Here is a 17,561-nt window from a genome sequence, read left to right on the forward strand (position 1 = left end):
CCGAGTAGCCTATTATTTATTTCTAAAAGCAGGTGATACAGCCATATGATTTAACAATTCCTGCTCTATAGGTCCCCTCTCCAGAGGCAACAGGTGCTCTCCATTCCGTGGTCTCCTTCCAGATACTGTGGGCGTCCCTGGGTGCTCACCTGGCCAGATACCTTCCCCCACCCACTTCCCCACAGGGCCCGGGGCCTCCTCGCTCCGCTTGAGACCCTCCATCCAGACGCTCCCTCCCTATCGTCCGTCTCCCTTGGGCACTGCCCGGCCTCCCAGGCTGGGCTGAGTAGGCCAGTCTCCGATCAGTGATTCTGTTCCAAAGCTCGAAAGCCTTCGCAGCACTGGGACTGAAACCCCCTGCTCTCAGCCCCGACTCCTTCAGGCCAGGTGCTCCCTCCGCACCCTCTCTAAGGCCCGTTTTCGCGTCATCTCTTTCCAGCGGCCCGCCCGCCACGTCATCTCTACCACAGCACCAGTCCTCCACGGCCCTTGACAATACGTGGGAGGGCAAGTTCATAGGTGAGGTCTCATGCTCTTCCTAGGAGGGAGGAGCGCGGCGGGCGGGACCCGCAGCTGGGCTTGGCCCGGGAGCGGGGAATAAGCTCGCTCCGCGACTCTCAGTTTACTGGATGAAGACTACTATCCCAGAAACCCTTTCGCCTCGGGCTGGCGAGCTCCTCCCCGCCCTACTCCCTCCGCGCGAAGAGGACTGAGCATGCGCAACTGGGACAGCGCCTGCGCAAAAGACTACGCGGGCGGGTGGCTGGGTTCACTGCAACTCCCGGCAGGCCGGTGGCATTTTTCATTCCCTCCCGTGACCAGTGACTTCCGTCACGAAGGGGCGGGGCTGGGCTCGTGGCTGAGCCAGCAGCTGCAGCAGCTACGGGAGTGGCCGGGTGGCCGGCGGGTGCCAGCCGCCATGGAGGCCGTGCCCCGCATGCCCATGATCTGGCTGGACCTGAAGGAGGCCGGTGACTTTCACTTCCAGCCAGCTGTGAAGAAGGTGAGCTTGCCTTCCATCTTCCCCCCATCCGCCGCGTATCTCCGTCGTCTGCAAGCGCGTGACGCCCCCCTGCGCGCCCATCACCTCCTCAGGCCCGGTCGCAGGGTCCGGTGAGGCCAGGAGGGGCCTCCGCCGGTTTTCCTCAGCCTGTCCCACACCCCGGCGCCCGCAGGCCATTCTTCTCCTCCCCGATAGCCCCGTGCTAGCACCTGCATCTTCATCTGAACCCGGTTCCCGACTTCTGCCCCGAGTCATCCGCTGTTCCCACTGAGGCAGCACACTTCCTCCTTCTGACGCTCGGGACCCAGTTCTGCCCCGCCCCTCCTCCATGCCAGGACCGCCCCGCGCGGGAGCGGTGGGCGGCCCTGACCGTGCGGATTCTTTTGCTGCGCCCGGCCCTCGGTGCGCTGTCAAGTCCACGACCCGCCTGGGACAGACACCGGGGATGGCTCAGGGGCGTGTGTTTAAGACGTGAGCCCCGGTGGCCCAGGGAGATGCCCGACCCCTGCGGTGAGGGTTTGTTTTACAATTGCTGCGATTCTGTATGGTCTCCCATTCGGGAGTCTCTTTGGACCAAACAATACAATCCCATGACATTTTTAGGAGGGTTACTGCTTTTCGTAACCGACTGGAGGGCATAAACAGTGTTGTAGAGCTCAGAGAAATCTTACTGTGTTGGAAGAACAGACGGGCAGGTTTGGCGTTGACTAAGGCAAGGAACTTCTGTGGAGAGGTTCAGGTGTGGTGATTGAACACAGGTGCCCTCCGAGACATCCGCTGTATTGGTAACACTGAGGGCTAGAGCAGAAATGAAAAGGAACAACCAGGAGGCCGTCGCAGGTGGGGGGCCTTGTGGGCTTAGCACAGCAGATGCCAGAGTAAGCCCCAATCTAGATGGTGCACCACTTAGCGAGACGCTTGGGAAAACAAATAGGAAAAAGAAAATGGGTTTGGAAGTAGTTTCCCAAGAAGCTGTCTCCCCTCTAATCGCCATACACCATTGCCTTAGTTCAGACAGTGTTTGAGTCCATCGTCTAGCCTCTTGGGCCCAGGAAATGAGGGTAATTGATCCAAAATTCTAGAATTTTGTTAACGGTTATCCAGACGTTGCTCTCTTCTTCATCTGCTGTTTCTTTTTCCTACCTTTTTTTTTTTTTTTTTTTTTTTGAGACGGAGCTTCGCTCTTGTTGCCCAGGCTGGAGTGCAATGGCACGATCTCGGCTCACCGCAACGTCAGCCTCCCGGGTTTAAGCGATTCTCCTGCCTCAGCCTTCCAAGTAGCTGGAATTACAGGCATGCGCCACCATGCCCGGCTAATTTTGTATTTTTATTAGAGATGGGGTTTCGCCATGTTGGTCAGACTGGTCTCGAACTCCTGACATCAGGTGATCCGCTTGCCTCGGCCTCCCAAAGTGCTGGGATTACAGGCCTTCATCTGCTGTTTCATACAAATACAATTGGATGAATTTTTCTAAGACACAACAAAACTCCTGTTTTCTTTTTCTTTTCTTTTTTTTTTTTTTTGAGACGGAGTCTCACTCTGTCACCCAGGCTGGAGTGCAGTGGCGCAATCTCAGCTCACTGCAAGCTCCGCCTCCCGGGTTCACGCCATTCTCCTGCTTCAGCCTCCCAAGTAGCTGGAACTACAGGCACCCGCCACCACGCCTGCCTAATTTTTTGTATTTTTAGTGGAGAGGGGGTTTCATCGTGTTAGCCAGGATAGTCTCGATCTCCCGACCCGTGATCCACCCACCTTGGCTTCCCAAAGTGTTGAGATTACAGGCATGAGCCACCGCGCCTGGCCAAAACTCCTGTTTTCTATTTTACAGAATAGATCCAGTAACTTTTTTTTTTTTTTTTTTGGAGACGGAGTTTTGGAATAGAGCCAGTATCTTTAGTTTTCCATTAGAGTTCTTCCAGACTTATCCCACTTCTTTCAGCATTTATTGAGTCCCCACTGTGTGCTTCATCTACTGTGTGCATCTGATAGAGGTACCCTAGATTCTGTTCTCAGTCACTTGCTGTTTCCTTACCATACTCTGTTTCCTCTTCTGTGCCGTTGGTCATGGAATTCCTCCTGCCTAGAAGAGGTCTCATTTTGCCCTGTGGGGTGGTGAGGTGCCCTTCTTCAATCTCCGTGAATTCCATTTTCTTGTCTCCCATCCAACTTTCAAGGTCTACTTAAGCTCTCCTTTCTGCAGAGCCTTTCTTAATCTTTCTGCCTGGATTAATCTTTCTCTTCTCTTAATTCCTTAACTCTTTTCATCCTTTCCCTGGTGACAGTTATGTATGCTGTGTTTTAACCCCCCTGTTCAAGTGTGTGTTACCTGAGAAGCATCTCTGTGTTCCCCAGAGCCTAACAGTGTACCCTCTACATAGTTGGCAGTCAGAAAAATATTTCTCAAATGATTGAATTACAGGTGAGCGGAAATTTAGAGATGGTGACCATAAATATATGGGAATGCAGTAGATAAAATCTTGGCCCAGAAACTCCTAGGAAGTATTTTTGTTTGAACTTAGCCTTTGCTGCTCTGACGATTCACACCGACCCAAAGGGTATTGTGTGACCAGTGACTTCCCTCCATGCACCTGGGCCTCCAGGAGAGGAGCTGCTCATTAGCCCTTTAGCCCGAGGTGGTATCAGATATGAAACAATTCCTCCTATAGACATTGGAGGAGACTGTGCAGACACCACTGCAGCCTGGGGACTCTTCCCAACCTGCACCCCCTTCCCCAACTGCAGAGCCCCTTCTCTGCCTTCTGCCACTGGCACCCTTGTCCTGCTTTATGCTTGCTCTGAGCTGCGGGAACCTCTGCCAGTGAATTGGAGCTGAGGGTTAGAATTTAATTTAGAATAGAAGGGTGAAAATTGGTTCTGTTTACATCAACTGGTTAAGTACTATGCTGAACCTTGATAAGCAGACAAATAAGAGACAGCCTTTTTTTTTTTTCAAGGAATTCATAAAGGAAATTTAAAAATTATAGTGATGACATTAAGAGTAGAAGTATTTGTAGGCCGGGTGCGGTGGCTCACGCCTGTAATCCCAGCACTTTGGGAGGCCGAGGCGGGCGGATCACGAGGTCAGGAGATCAAGACCATCCTGGCTAACACGGTGAAACCCCATCTCTACTAAAAATACAAAAAATTAGCCGGGCATAGTGGCGGGTGCCTGTAGTCGGGAGGCTGAGGCAGGAGAATGGCGTGAACCCGGGAGGTGGAGCTTGCAGTGAGCCAGGATCGTGCCACTGCACTCCAGCCTGGGCGACAGAGCGAGACTCTATCTCAAAAAAAAAAAAAAAGAGTAGAAGTATTTGCAGTGTATAGAAATACCAGCCTGAGGAGGGGCCATCAGGGAAGGCTTGCCAGAGATGGATTTTAAAGGATGAATAGGAGTTTTCCAGACAGGTAAAGGGGTTCGTTGTTTGAGAGGGCTGGGCTTTTGACAAATCTTTCATGGTGGCTAGTATTGATTTTCACTCCCAGTGGACAAGCCTTCCATTATGGCATAATGTGAAATAGAAGCCAGAAAAGCAGGATGGTTTTGAACTGCAGTGGCAAACTTTAGGTTAGGATACTGGACCCGTGTGAATTTTTTTTTTTTTTTTTTTTTTAGATGGAGTTTTGCTTTCGTTGCCCAGGCTGGAGTGCAATGGCACCATCTTGGCTCACCACAACCTCTGCCTCCCGAGTTCAAGTGATTCTCCTGCCTCAGCCTCCCAAGTAGCTAGGATTACAGGCATGTGCCACCACGCCTGGCTAATTTTGTAGTTTTAGTAGAGACGGGGTTTCTCCATGTTAGTCAGGCTGGTCTTGAACTCCCGACCTCAGGTGATCTGCCTGCCTTGGCCTCCCAAAGTGCTGGGATTACAGGTATGAGCCGCCACACCCAGCCATACCCACGTAATTTTTTAGTGGGGAAATGCTGCTGGCCTTGCATCTTCTTAACTTGTGCTTTGGAGGCCAGAGTGCTGATTCACTGGAAACTGATGATGGATGACTCTTGTCCTCCTTATCAGTGAGTGATTTGGCCTCAGGTATTACTGTTTGAAGTTCTTTATTCTTTCTGGCCCAAACACTTGCCCTTAACCAGCTGTACTTGAGCTCAAGTCCAGCTTACTTGGACTGAGCTGTTACGTTCATCCCTGATTCATTCATTGAACAAATAGTTATTGAGTGCCTGTCATGTGCCAGCCCTGGGTACAGTGGTGACAAAAACCTGTGTCTTGGCTGGGAGCAGTGGTTCTAACCTGTAATCCCAGCACTTTGGGAGGCTGAGGCAGGTGGATTGCTTGAGTCCAGGAGTTTGAGACCAGCCTGGCCAATATGATGAAACCCCATCTCTACTAAAAATACAAAAATTAGCTGGGCATGGTGGTGCGTGCCTTGTAGGCCCAGCTACTTAGGAGGCTGAGGTGGGAGGATCACTTGAACCCAGAGGTGGATGTTACAGTGAGCCAAGATCACACCACTGTACTCTAGTCAGGGCGACAGAGTGAGACCCTTTCTCCAAAAAAACACCACAAAACCCTGTCTTCATGAAACTTACCTTCTAGTAATCTACACAGTAACCCTCATCCTCAAGTGCAGGTGTACATCTGGCTGGTAGCCACCCTGCCTGTCACTTGGCTTCTCTTCATCTCCCATCCTCCCACTCTGGCTGAGTTGATCTCTAAATCTCTACTTTCCCATCAGGCTGCTCATGGCCTGTCCCCAGCTTGCTTCAGCCTGTCTCTCTAACTTCACTCCCCAGTCCTGTCCTATGAGAACTTTCAGCTTCTCTTCCTTCCACATCTGGTCACTGCCCTTGCTCAGGCCCTTACTGGAATTCCCTTCCTCTTGTTTATCACATGGGTTGAACTGTACGTCATTAGGGTCCTCTCAGCCACCCAGCAAGTGTTTGGGCCAGAAACAAGAAAGAACTTTTCCCTCCTCTGAATTCAGACTGTCTTGCTGTCCACCACTGGGTTAGCCTGCACCACAGAGTGCACGCTGGTTTTTTTTCTTTTTTTTTGGAGACAGAGTCTCGCTCTGTCACCCAGGCTGGGGTATAAATGGCGCAATCTTGGCTCACTGCAACCTCTGCCTCCTGGGTTCAAGCAGTTCTTGTGCCTCAGCCTCCCGAGTAGCTGGGATTACAGGTGTGTACCACCACGCCCAACTAATTTTTGTATTTTTAATAGAGATGGGGTTTCGCCGTGTTGGCTAGGCTGGTCTCGAACTCCTGACCTCAAGTGATCCGCCCACCTCGGCCTCCCAAAGTGTTGGGATTACAGGCATGAGCCACCGTGCCCAGCCCACAGTGCACACTCTTGTTGCCTTTTTTTTACTGTTCATTTTATTCACATCCGGGTAGAAACCTGGTTTTTCAGGCTTATGGAATTTTTTCCCCTTCCAGATTTTGCATGGGATGGCTGGCTCTTGAAAAACTAGCTTGCACATGTACGTACATACACAGACACACACATAGAAAGGTAAATAAGAGGACTAGAGGCCTAAAAGGCCTCTGGCTGCTCAGCAGTGAGGGGCATGGGACATTGCCAGTTACCTGTGGTGGTGACCTGTCTTGTCTCTTGTCACAGATTTGGAGTCACCCAGTTGCCTGATCCTGTCTGTTCACTTGTATTTGCAGCAGAACAGCTCCAGGCACAGATGACCTGGATTGTCCATTATTCTCTGACTTGAATCTCATACACCAGATGCCTATATCCATTTCAGTTAGAGTTTAGACCAGATTCTTTCCTTTACTCAGGACGTAATAAAATATTTGTATATAGGGAGTGCTTAACAAGCATTGGTTGAATGACCTAGTCTAGTTCTAGGACCTTCTGGGAGAGGTAACCTGAGTCTTCCTCACTGTGTTGTTCAGACAGGCAAGGGGCCATTCAGAAAAGATGTGGGAACGAGGCCTTGAGTATTATTGTAGGGATTAGACAAGGGGAGGATGAAGGTATGTTTTTATCCCCAGTACTCTTGGCCTGTGGCGGTTTTCTTTCAGGCTTGCTGACATGGACCAAGGAGCTGAAGATTTCACTTGGCAATACGCCATTCTCTGAATATAATTAGTCTCATTTGAAATTTAGTAGCTGAACATATACTGTATTAATTAACAATACTGGTCAGGCACGTTGGCTCATGCCTGTCATCCCAGCACTTTGGGAGGCCAAGGCAGGAGGATCACTCAAGACCAGGAGTTTGAGACTAACCTGGGCAACAAAGCAAGACCCTGTCTCTACAAAAAAAAAAAAAAAAAAAAAAGAAAGGTCAGGTGTGGTGTGGTGGCACACACCTGTAGTCCCTGCTACTCGGGAGGCTGAGGTGGGGGGTATGGCTTAAGCCCAGGAGGTCGAGGCTGTGGTGAACCAAGATCTCGCCACTCCAGCCTGGGTGTCAGAGACCGTGTCTCAAAAAAAAAAAAAAAAGTTTGTTTCTTAGAGTAGCCCAAGGAGTGCCCTACATTTGAGTCAACTCTGGAACTGGAGAAAAAAGAAACATAATGTAATTGGTGAATAAAGGTAAAACTAACACATGTGATGCCTTTAATTGCCTTTTCTTCTTGTCTTATTGCTTTAATTAGCATGATGAAATTCCAAATGTTACATCAAATTAAGAGCAAAGCATACATAGAAGAATGAGAACATACTAGTACAAGAGAAGGTGACACAGAGGGATTAATATTAGGTCTGGAGTCAGGAAATCTGTCTTGGGGTCCTAGCACTATCATTGCTTATCTGTGGTTTGCCCTTTCTCTAATCTGCAAAATCATGGCAGGACCAGGATGGATGTTTCCAGTGATCTCACCTAGCTACAAAATTCTCTACTGTTTGGTGCTCAGTAAAATAGCAGAGTAGCATCATGGAAATAGCATAGCTATTGGAATCAGACCTTGGTTTAGGTCCCCTCTCATTCCTTTAATAGCTGAATGACCTTTAGCTGTCACAAAGATTACGTAACTAATGTAGTCCTCACTTTTCTTACCTGAAACATGGAACTAATAATATACCTCATAAGCTTCTGAGAATCAAAATTAATGCTTCTAAGTTCTTTTTTATTTTTATTTTTTTAGAGATGGGGTCTTGCTGTAACACCCGGGCTGGAGTGCAAAGGCACGATCTCAGCACACTGTAGCCTCTGCCTCCAGGTCTCAAGTGGTCCGTCCACCTCATCCTCCTGAATAGCTGGGACCGCAGGCACGCACCACTCTGCTAATTTTGCTTATTTGTTTTAGAGATAAGGTCTCACTGTGTTGCCCAGGCTGGTCTCAAACACCTGGGCTTAAGTAGGTATATAAGTATATACACCTACTATGTACCCATAAAAATTAATGGGGTACTTGATATGGCCAAACAGGTATAGTAATCACATCAGGGTAAATGGAGTATTCATTACCACAAGCATTTATCCTTTCTTTGTGTTACAGACAATCCAATTATACTTTTATTTTTAAATGTAATAAATTATTGCTGACTATAGTTACCCTGTTTTGCTGTCACTACTAGATCTTTTTTTTTTTTTTTTTTTTTGAGACAGAGTTTCGCCTTGTCACGCAGGCTAGAGTACAGTGGCACAATCTCGGCTCACCACAACCTCCGCCTCCCGTGTTCAAGCGTTTCTACTGCCTCAGCCTCCCGAGTAGCTGGGATTACAGGCATCTGCCATCATGTCCAGCTAATTTTTGTCTTTTTAGTAGAGTCTGGGTTTTGCCATGTTGGACAGGGTGGTCTCGAACTCCTGACCTCAGATGATCCACCCGCCTTGGCCTCCCAAAGTGCTGTGATTACAGGTGTGAGCCACCATGCCCAGCCTCAAATACTAGATTGTAGTCATTCTATCTAACTATATTTTTGTACTCATTAATCGTTCCCACTCCATCCCCCCACCCCACTCCCACTACCCTTCCCAGCCTCTGGTATTCATCATTCTACAGTCGGTTTCCATGAATTCAGTGGTTTTAATTTTTAGCTCCCACAAATAAGTGAGAACATGCAGAGTTTGTCTTTCTAATGCTTGTTAAGTTCTTAGTACAGGTCTTGGCCTATTGTAAACAATATTTTCACCTGAGCATCTTCCTTCCCTGTTTAGGAAATAACTCGAATCCTTATGACAGCTCTGAGCTAGACGTAGCAAGTGATATTAACCCCATTTTACACATGAAAAAAGCCAAGCCTAGGCTGGGCATGGTGACTCATGCCTGTAATCCCAGCGCTTTGGGATGCCGAGGTGGGAGGATAGCTGGAGGCCAGGAGTTCGAGACCAGCCTGGGCACCATAGCAAGACCCCTGTCTCTACAAAATAAAAATAAAAATTAGCTGAGGCCAGGCATGGTGGCTCACGCCTGTAATCCCAGCACTTTGGGAGGCCAAGGCGGGTGGATCACGAAGTCAAGGGTTCGGGACCAGGGCCTAGCTCAGTGGCTCACGCCTGTAATCCCAGCACTTTGGGAGGCCGAGGCGGGTGGATCACGAGATCAGGAGATCAAGACCATCCTGGCTAACACGGTGAATCCCCGTCTCCGCTAAAAATACAAACAATTAGCCAGGCGTGGTGGTGGGTGCCTGTAGTCCCAGCCGCTCAGGAGGCTGAGGCAGGAGAATGGCGTGAACCCGGTGGGTGGAGCTTGCAGAGAGCCGAGATGGCACCACTGCACTCCAGCCTGGGTAACAGAGCGAGACTCCGTCTCAAAAAAAAAAAAAAAAAAAAAAAGAGTTCGAGATCAGCCTAGCCAACATGGCAAAACCCCATCTCTACTAAAAATACAAAAATTAGCTGGGTACAGCTGCATGCGCCTGTAGTCCCAGCTACTTGGGAGGCTTAGGCAGGAGAATTGCTTGAACCCAGGAGGTGGAGGTTGCAGTAAGCCGAGATGGCGCCATTGCACTCCAGCCTGGGTAACAGAGCAAGACTCCGTCTCAAAAAAAAAAAAAAAAAAAATAGCTGGGCATGGTGGCACACAGCTGTAGTCCTAGCCACACAAGAGGCTGAGGTGGGAGGATCACTTGGAGTTTGAAGCTTCATTGAGCTATGATAGTACCACTGCACTCCAGCCTGCCTGACAGAGCAAGACAATTTCTAAAAAAACAAAAAACAAATACCAGGCCCAGATTTCACAGCAACTCAGGGGCACTGTTTCCCACTTGTAATCTGGTAACTCCTTTCTTTTCTTTTTCCCCTCGGTGGCTGTGATCCCTGGATGTGCCCTCACTGAGAGCTCTCCACGGGTCTTCTCTTATTCCTTCAGAAAAGGATCCCCAGCTACTTCAAAGCCTGGCTGTTTTTGGAGGTTCTCTGGTCTTCTTCCTGTTAGTTGTGTAGGTACTGGGGTCCTGTCAGGGCCTCTGGTTATTTCTCCTCGTCTGCTGCTGGGCCTGCCTTCTCAGCCTCCATTGGAGCTTCTTACTTCCCGCTAGACTGTTCCGAGTTCTGCAGAGTCCCAGACCATAGCGAAATGGGGACAAGGTCTCTGTCCCTTACTCCAGGAACTTCACCCAGCCTCTTTCTTCTTTTTTAGTGGAGTGATCAGCAGTCACAGAGGATTTTGTTAGGGTTTTAAAAATATCCTTTTTGCTTCTAACAGGCTGCAAATAATAATAATAACATAAATATCCTGGCTGCTCCACTGACTCACTGTGTGGCCAGGGATTCATTTTCTGTGCCTGTTTTTCAGAGTTGTTTGTAAGAACCATATTTTTAAAAAATAGAAATGCTCTGGGAGGCTGATGTGGGTCAACTGCTTGAGCCCAGGAGTTTAAGACCAGACTGGGCAACATAGTGAGACCCCCATCTCTATAAAATAAAAAAAAGTTTGGGCGTGATGGCTCATGTCTGTAATCCCAACACTTTGGGAATCTGAGGCAGAAGGATTGCTTGAGGCTAGAAGTTCCAGACCAGCCTGGGCAATATAGCAAGACACTACCTCTACAGAAAATTAGCTGAGTATGGTGGTATGTGCCTGTAGTTCCGGCTTCTTGGAAGGCTGAGGCAGGAGAATTACTTGGACCCAGGAGCTTGAGACTGCAGTGAGCTATGGTTGCAGTACCACTGTAACTCCAGCCTGGGCAAGAGAACAAGACCTTGTCTCGAAAATAAAATAAAACAATAAAAAATAAACTAAAAACAATTTAAATAGAAATGGAATGGTCTAATATGGAAAGAACATGGGCTCTGGAGCCCAAATGCCTGGGTTTCAGTCATATCCCCATCAGTTATTAGCACTGTGACCTTGGTGAATACCCTAACTCTTTGCCTCAGTTTCCTCATTTCCTCATCTGTAAAGTGGTGATGATAATAGTGTCTACCTCTTAGGGTTGTTCTAAGGACGGAGTGATTACTAGGCACTCAGCACAGTGCCTGACCTGTGGTAGGTTCTCAGTTAAGCATCTGCTGCTGATCTTATAGGAGGACGGAGATGAGATTCAGATAGAATGTGACCTCTAGGCATGATTTGCTAGGGGTGGGAGCAGCATCTTTCTGTCACCATTGTGTGAACAGCAGGGTCAGATGTTCCTAGTGATATCACGGGAAGCCTTGTTTCTAGGACGTAGGAGTCTCCTGTCCATCTGATTCCTTTGGCCTCTATCCTACGAGACCTCTGAGCTACACTTTTACTCATTTTCTCTAACCTAGGGGTGGGCAAAACCTCTTACTGCAAAGGAGTTAACCACAGAACATTCTCTCATATAGTCAAGTTTTACCTCATAGCTTAGGCCACATTTTAAAAAATATTTTAGTTAATTAATTATTTTTGAGATAGTGTCACACTGTCACCCAGGCTGGAGTGCAGTGGCACAATCATGGTTCACTGCAACCTTGAACTCCTGGTGTCAAGCAGTCCTCTCACCTCAGCCTCCCAACTGGCCAAGAGTGTAGGCGTACACCACCACACCTGGCTAATTCTTGTGCTTTTTGTAGAAATGGGGTTTTGCCATGTTGCCCAGGCTTGTCTTGAACTCCTGGGCTCAAACGATCTGCCCACCTTGGCCTCCCAAACTGCTGGAATTACAGGCATGAGCCACTGTGCCTGGCCTATTTTTATTTTTTAATACAGACAGGGTCTCACTCTGACACCCCAGCTGAAGTGAGGTGGTGCCATCATAGCTCACTGCAGCTTCAAGCTCCTGAGCTTAAGCAGTCCTGCCTCAGCCTCCCAACTAGCTGAGACCACAGGCATGCACCACCACTCCTGGCTAATTTAAAAATTTTTTTTCGTAGAGATGGGGGTCTCGCCATATTGCCCAGGCTGGTCTGGAACTCCTAGCCTCAAGTGATCCTCTCACCCCAGCCTACCAAAGTGTTGGGATTATAGTCATGAGCCATTATGCCCAACCCAAGGCCACTTTTTATAGTTGTGTTTTTGTTGTTGTTGTTGTTGTCATAATTATTTTTGAGGGAGGGAGTGGAGAGGGGGTGGAGTTGGATAGATCAGAGTGAGGATTGTTAAATGCCTGTCAGCTCCCTAAAGTTCTTGGTAAATCCTTATGTTTGTGCATAGTTGAAAATTTCTAGGGGGATTTATTTCATGGCTTTTATCATATTCTCAAAGGACCCACAAAAGGCTAAATAAAAACCACTGATAGGGGAAAGTGGTATTCAGGTACCATTTAGCTCTTCAGCAACTCTTAAGACATTTGTTTTCCAAATTTCAAACATATAGAAAAATTGGAAGAATAATTCAGTGCTCACCCAAATTCTCACTATCTAGTCTTTTTGTTTTGTTTTGTTTTTAGAGACGGGATTTACTCTATGTTGCCCAGGCTGGACTTGAACTGCTAGGCTCAAGTGATCCTCCTGCCTCAGCCTCTGGAGTACCTGAGACTACAGATGTGCGCTGCACCTGGCTGATTCATTTTTAAATTTTTGTAGAGATGGGATTTATTGTTATGTTGCCAGTCTGGCCTTGAACTCCTGGGGTCAAGTGATCCTCTGGCCTCGGCCTCCCAAAGTGCTGGAAGTACAGGTGTGAACCACTGCACCCAGTGTGTTACCTAGTTTTGTTTGTTTGTTTTGTTTTTTTAAGATGGAGTCTTGCTGTGTGGCCAAGGCTGGAGTGCAGTGGTGTAATCTCAGCTCACTGCAACCTCCCCCTCCTGAGTTCAAGTGATTCTCCTGTCTCAGCCTCCCGAGAAGTTGGGATTACAGGTGCCCACCACCATGCCTGGCTAATTTTTGGTTTTTAGTAGAGATGGGGTTTCACCATGTTGGTCAGGCTGGTCTCGAACTCCTGACCTCAAGTGATCCACCTGTCTTGGCCTCCCAAAGTGTTGGGATTACAGGCATAAGCCACTGTGCCCGGCTACGTAGTTTTGATGGATGTATTTCACCTTATTTGTTTTCTCTCCAGATAGATAGAGAGAGAGAGAGAGAGAGATCCCACAAGCCCTTTGAAAGTAAGTTTTGGACATCACTTTTCCCGGACACATCTCAGCATGTGTTTCCTAAGAGTGAGGACATTCTACACAATCACAATATTATTATCATACCTAAGAAAATCTACAATAATTTTCCCCTATCTTTTATGACTTTTCTTTTTTTTGCAGACTCAGATCCAGCTGGGGTTCTCATATTGCATTTAGTTGTGTTCTGTCCCTTTAATCACTTATTTATTTGTTTATTATTATTATTATTTTTGGAAACAGACTGGAGTGTGCACACAGCTCACCACAGCCTCAACCTCCCAGGCTGATTCTCCCACCTCTCCCTCTTGAGTAGCTGGGACTACAGGCGTGGGCCACCATACCCAGCTAATTTTTTTTTTTTTTTTTAATTTGTAGAGATAGGGTCTCATGTTGCCCAGGCTGCTCTGGAACTCCTGGGCTCAACAGTCCTCTGACCTCAGCCACCCAAAGTGCTGGGATTACAGACTTGAGCCACCATATCCAACCTGTTTAATCATTTTTAATCTAGAATAGTCCACTGCTCAACCCCCTCCTTTTACATGACATTAATTTTTTGAAGAGAGTGGGTTCATTGTTGCCCCATTTTCTGAATTTTTTTGAGTGTTTCCTTTTCGTGTTCATCTGTCCTCTGCATTTCCTGTAAAAGCAATCATTTGCTGAGTATACAACACATCTGATAAGGCCCCTACCATTCCTTAATGCTTATTGTTTGAGGTTGGGGTCACTGGCATGACCCTGCCATCGGCACACAGTATGTTGGAGGCATGTTTGGAATGTGAGCGGAAGAGCAGCTAATGTTCAAGGCAGTGACATTTCGGCTGAGTCTTAGTAGAGAAAGTAGGGACAATGTAGATAGGCATTGATACCTGAGAGCAGCAATTCCCAAGTACTATTGGCTGGTTGTCCCTGGGAGGTGCCAGAGGAAAATCCTTGAAGGTTGTGGGGAGCAGGTTGTTTATTTTTGTAGAGACGGGTCTTGCTCTTTTGCCCAGGCTGATCTCTAATTCCTGACCTCAAGTGATCCTCCCACCTTGGCCACCCAAAGTGTTGGGATTACACGCTTGAGCCACCTCGCCCGGCCAGGAACAGGTTGTGCAGGGTCATAAACTCTATGCCAAGATTAGATTTGGTCCTAGAGGCTTTGGGAAGCTACTGCACACATTCTTTTTAGATTATACATCATTTCCTATCATCTCACTGTCCTGAGATAAGCATGTTTTGGTCTATCTTCTCCCTAAGGGTGTGTGTGTGTTTCAGAAGGATTTAAAGCTGGAAGTCACCTCAGAGTTGTGCTAGAAATAACAATTCTGGCTACTTGGTAAGGGACGGATTTGAAGGGGTGGGTTGTCCAGGACAGAGGTGGCATGGGGAGAGAGAAAAGAGCTTATGGACACAGGGACTTTCAGGAGCTGAAACCAACAGAAGAACCAGGGTTAGACTCAGAGGTTTGGGAAAGGGTTGCTTGGTGCTGTAATTAGCTCAGCTGTCGCCTCCCTGCCATCTGTTCCTCTTCTCCCTTTGCTCACCAGGCAGACAGAAGCTGTCACACAGGCTTCCCGGTTCCCATCTGGCTGATTCCTTAGCTATACATCCTGGGTCCTGGGAAGGGACCTCAGGAAAGATGGGTGGGCCACACACATGGTGTGAGTGAGTGTGCTCCCAGACAGAGCAGGCTGCCTCATCTCAGCCTTTCTCAGCCACCTCTCTCTACCTTGCAAACCTTGGTCATGGCCTTAAGGAGCCCTGTGAGGTGGGTATCAGTGCTCATAGTGTTTGTGGCGTGAGTGGATCTGGCCTCCCAGATTGCTAGCCAAGACACCAGCAGCAAGTACTGCAACAGGGACAGTTGCAGTTGCCTTAGTCTGGTGATCTGAGTTGAACAGGGGGCCCTTTGGGCTAAGCCTGTGCCTCCAGGTGGGTGTGTATGCTCACTGTCCAAGACAGTCTGCTCTGGAGGTGGTGAGTGCCACTGTGGACAGGCACTCCAGTGCTCTCTCTGATGTGGGTAGTGACCTCCCCTTCTCACCTTCTCCCACCTGGGCCATTCTCCTCACACAGCTGCAGGTCTTTCCTCACAGATGAGGACACTGCAGATCACATATTTCTATGCTATCCTTTCCCAGGCCAGGAGAATGGGTTGGTGAGAGAGGCTTTCTGTTCCCACTCTTGTTTGGTGCCTCTTGCCTGCAGTTGCTATCAGCTTAGGGTTATGGTAGTCACCCCAAAACGCAGCAGGGCCCAATCTTCTAGGGAGGCTTGAGTTCGTGACCCTTTCTGGAATCCTTATTAGGACCCCATTTCAGTCCACTGAGTTCCTTGGCTTCCTGAGCTGGCAGACTCCTGGACTTTGTAGAGAGACTGCAGCGTTAGGAGGACCTGCCAGAGTGTTGGTGCAGGGTCAAGGCTCTCGTGGTCAGCATTTTGGTGCTGCCTGTTCAGGAGGTGAAGTTCCTGGTGGTCCAGGAGACACGCTTATGGTTGTAGGTCTGCACTTAATCCTGAGTCCTGGTTGGTGCTTGCCCAGGACTCAGAGGGCAAGGCGGGGGTCTTCTCTGCCACTGGCTTATGTTCTTCTCTCTCTATAGTTTGTCCTGAAGAATTATGGAGAGAACCCAGAAGCCTACAATGAAGAACTGAAGAAGCTGGAGTTGCTCAGACAGGTAGGAGGATAGTATTGTCTTTTTATGCATGGGTAGACAGGATTGGTTTGATAGGGAGATAAAGAAACTGCCTAGGCTGGGCGTGGTGTCTCAACGCCTATAATCCCAACACTTTGGGAGGCCGAGGTGGGCAGATCATTTGAGGTCAGGAGTTTGAGACCAGCCTGGCCAACATGGTGAAACCCCATCTCTACTAAAAATACAAAAATTAGTCAGGTGTGGTGTCATGTGCCTGTAGTTCCAGCTACTCAGGAGTCTGAAGCAGGATAATTGCTTCAACCCAGGAGGTGGAGGTTGCAGTGAGCTGAGATCATGCCACTGCACTCCAGCCTGGGTGATAGAGCGAGACTCCATCTCAAAAACAACAAAAAAGAAACCACCCGGCCCATTTCTAGCTTTTGACGTAAAGTGAAAGACAGCTGGATGTGTGACTCATGCCTATGATCCCAGCACTTTGGGAGGCCAAGGCAGGAGGATTGGTTCCTCCTGGAGTTCAGGCCCAGGAGTTTGAGACCAGCCTCAACATAGTGAGGCCCTGTCTCTACAGAAAACAAAAAAAATTAGCCAGGCATGATGGTGCACAGCTATGTCCCCAGCTACGCAGGAGTCTGAGGAGGGAAGATCACTTGAGCCCAGGAGGTTGGGACTGCAGTGAGCCAACCATGTTCAATACCACTGTACTCCAGCCTGAGTGACAAAGTGAGACCCTGACTGTTTAGAAAACAAAACAAAAGTGAAAGATGTGTGACTCTTCCTTTCACTTAAACACTTAAGAGGCCATTGTAGGTTATTAATTGGCCTAATTTCAATATTATTGTGTCTCAGGGAATAGGGAGCCTGAGGAGAGGGAGAGAGGCAGGAAAAGGCCAGCCAGTGAAGCAGTGAGAACACATGGAACATTTATAAGTCTGCCGTCTTCTATGGGTGCAATTCATGGCACCAAAAACAATTATAATAGTAACATCAAAGATTACTGATCACTGATCACCATAACAGATATATAATAAAAAAGTTTCAAATATTGTGAGAATTACTAAAATGTGACACAGAGTCATGAAATGAGCACATGCTGCTGGAAAAATGGTGCCGACAGGCCTGTGTGATGCAGAATTGTCACAAACCTTCAGTCTGTAAAAAACACAGCACCTGTGAAGTGCAATAAAATGAGGTATGCTGTATTTTTTTCCTGATTATTGTATGTACTATTGGATAACAACATGTTTTCCCTTATGTTTTTGTTAGAAGGGTGAGAGTCTGCACTGGCATGGCTGAGCTTGAGTACCAGTGATATAGATACATGCCATAGAAATCAGTAGCTGTTAGTGTTTTCTTGTCTATCATGGACCACATACTAATCCTTGCAATAACCCAGCAGTATTAGCAACTATTGTCAGTGTACTACCCATCAGTAAATTTTTGGATACATTTTCATTTAGTCTACTGAGTGAAGATATTTTCTTTTTTCTTTTTCTGAGACCTAGTCTCACTCTGTCACCCAGGCTGGAGTG

At 47.9% G+C, this 17,561-nt stretch overlaps 1 protein-coding gene across 8 annotated transcripts in view; it reads left to right on the forward strand.

Moving 5' to 3' along the window:
* The first annotated feature begins 738 nt into the window (after positions 1 to 738).
* The window catches only part of PTPN23 (protein tyrosine phosphatase non-receptor type 23), a 32,517-nt gene continuing 15,694 nt past the window's right edge, over positions 739 to 17,561 (forward strand). For 4 of the 8 annotated variants that reach the window (XM_055382226.2, XM_055382227.2, XM_055382229.2 and 1 more), the window contains exon 1: positions 15,979 to 16,053. Coding sequence is in view for 4 of the 8 variants with exons in the window: in XM_019023919.4 (XP_018879464.4) it covers positions 920 to 1,003; positions 15,979 to 16,053 (159 nt within the window). In the remaining 4 variants the exon portion in view is untranslated. Of the gene's footprint in view, positions 1,004 to 15,978; positions 16,054 to 17,561 lie in introns of those variants that run through there. The other 4 variants (XM_055382225.2, XM_063703745.1, XM_019023919.4 and 1 more) reach the window with 3 other exon arrangements.

Source organism: Gorilla gorilla, chromosome 2 (assembly GCF_029281585.2).
Source record: "Gorilla gorilla gorilla isolate KB3781 chromosome 2, NHGRI_mGorGor1-v2.1_pri, whole genome shotgun sequence".
Taxonomy (NCBI): domain Eukaryota; kingdom Metazoa; phylum Chordata; class Mammalia; order Primates; family Hominidae; genus Gorilla; species Gorilla gorilla.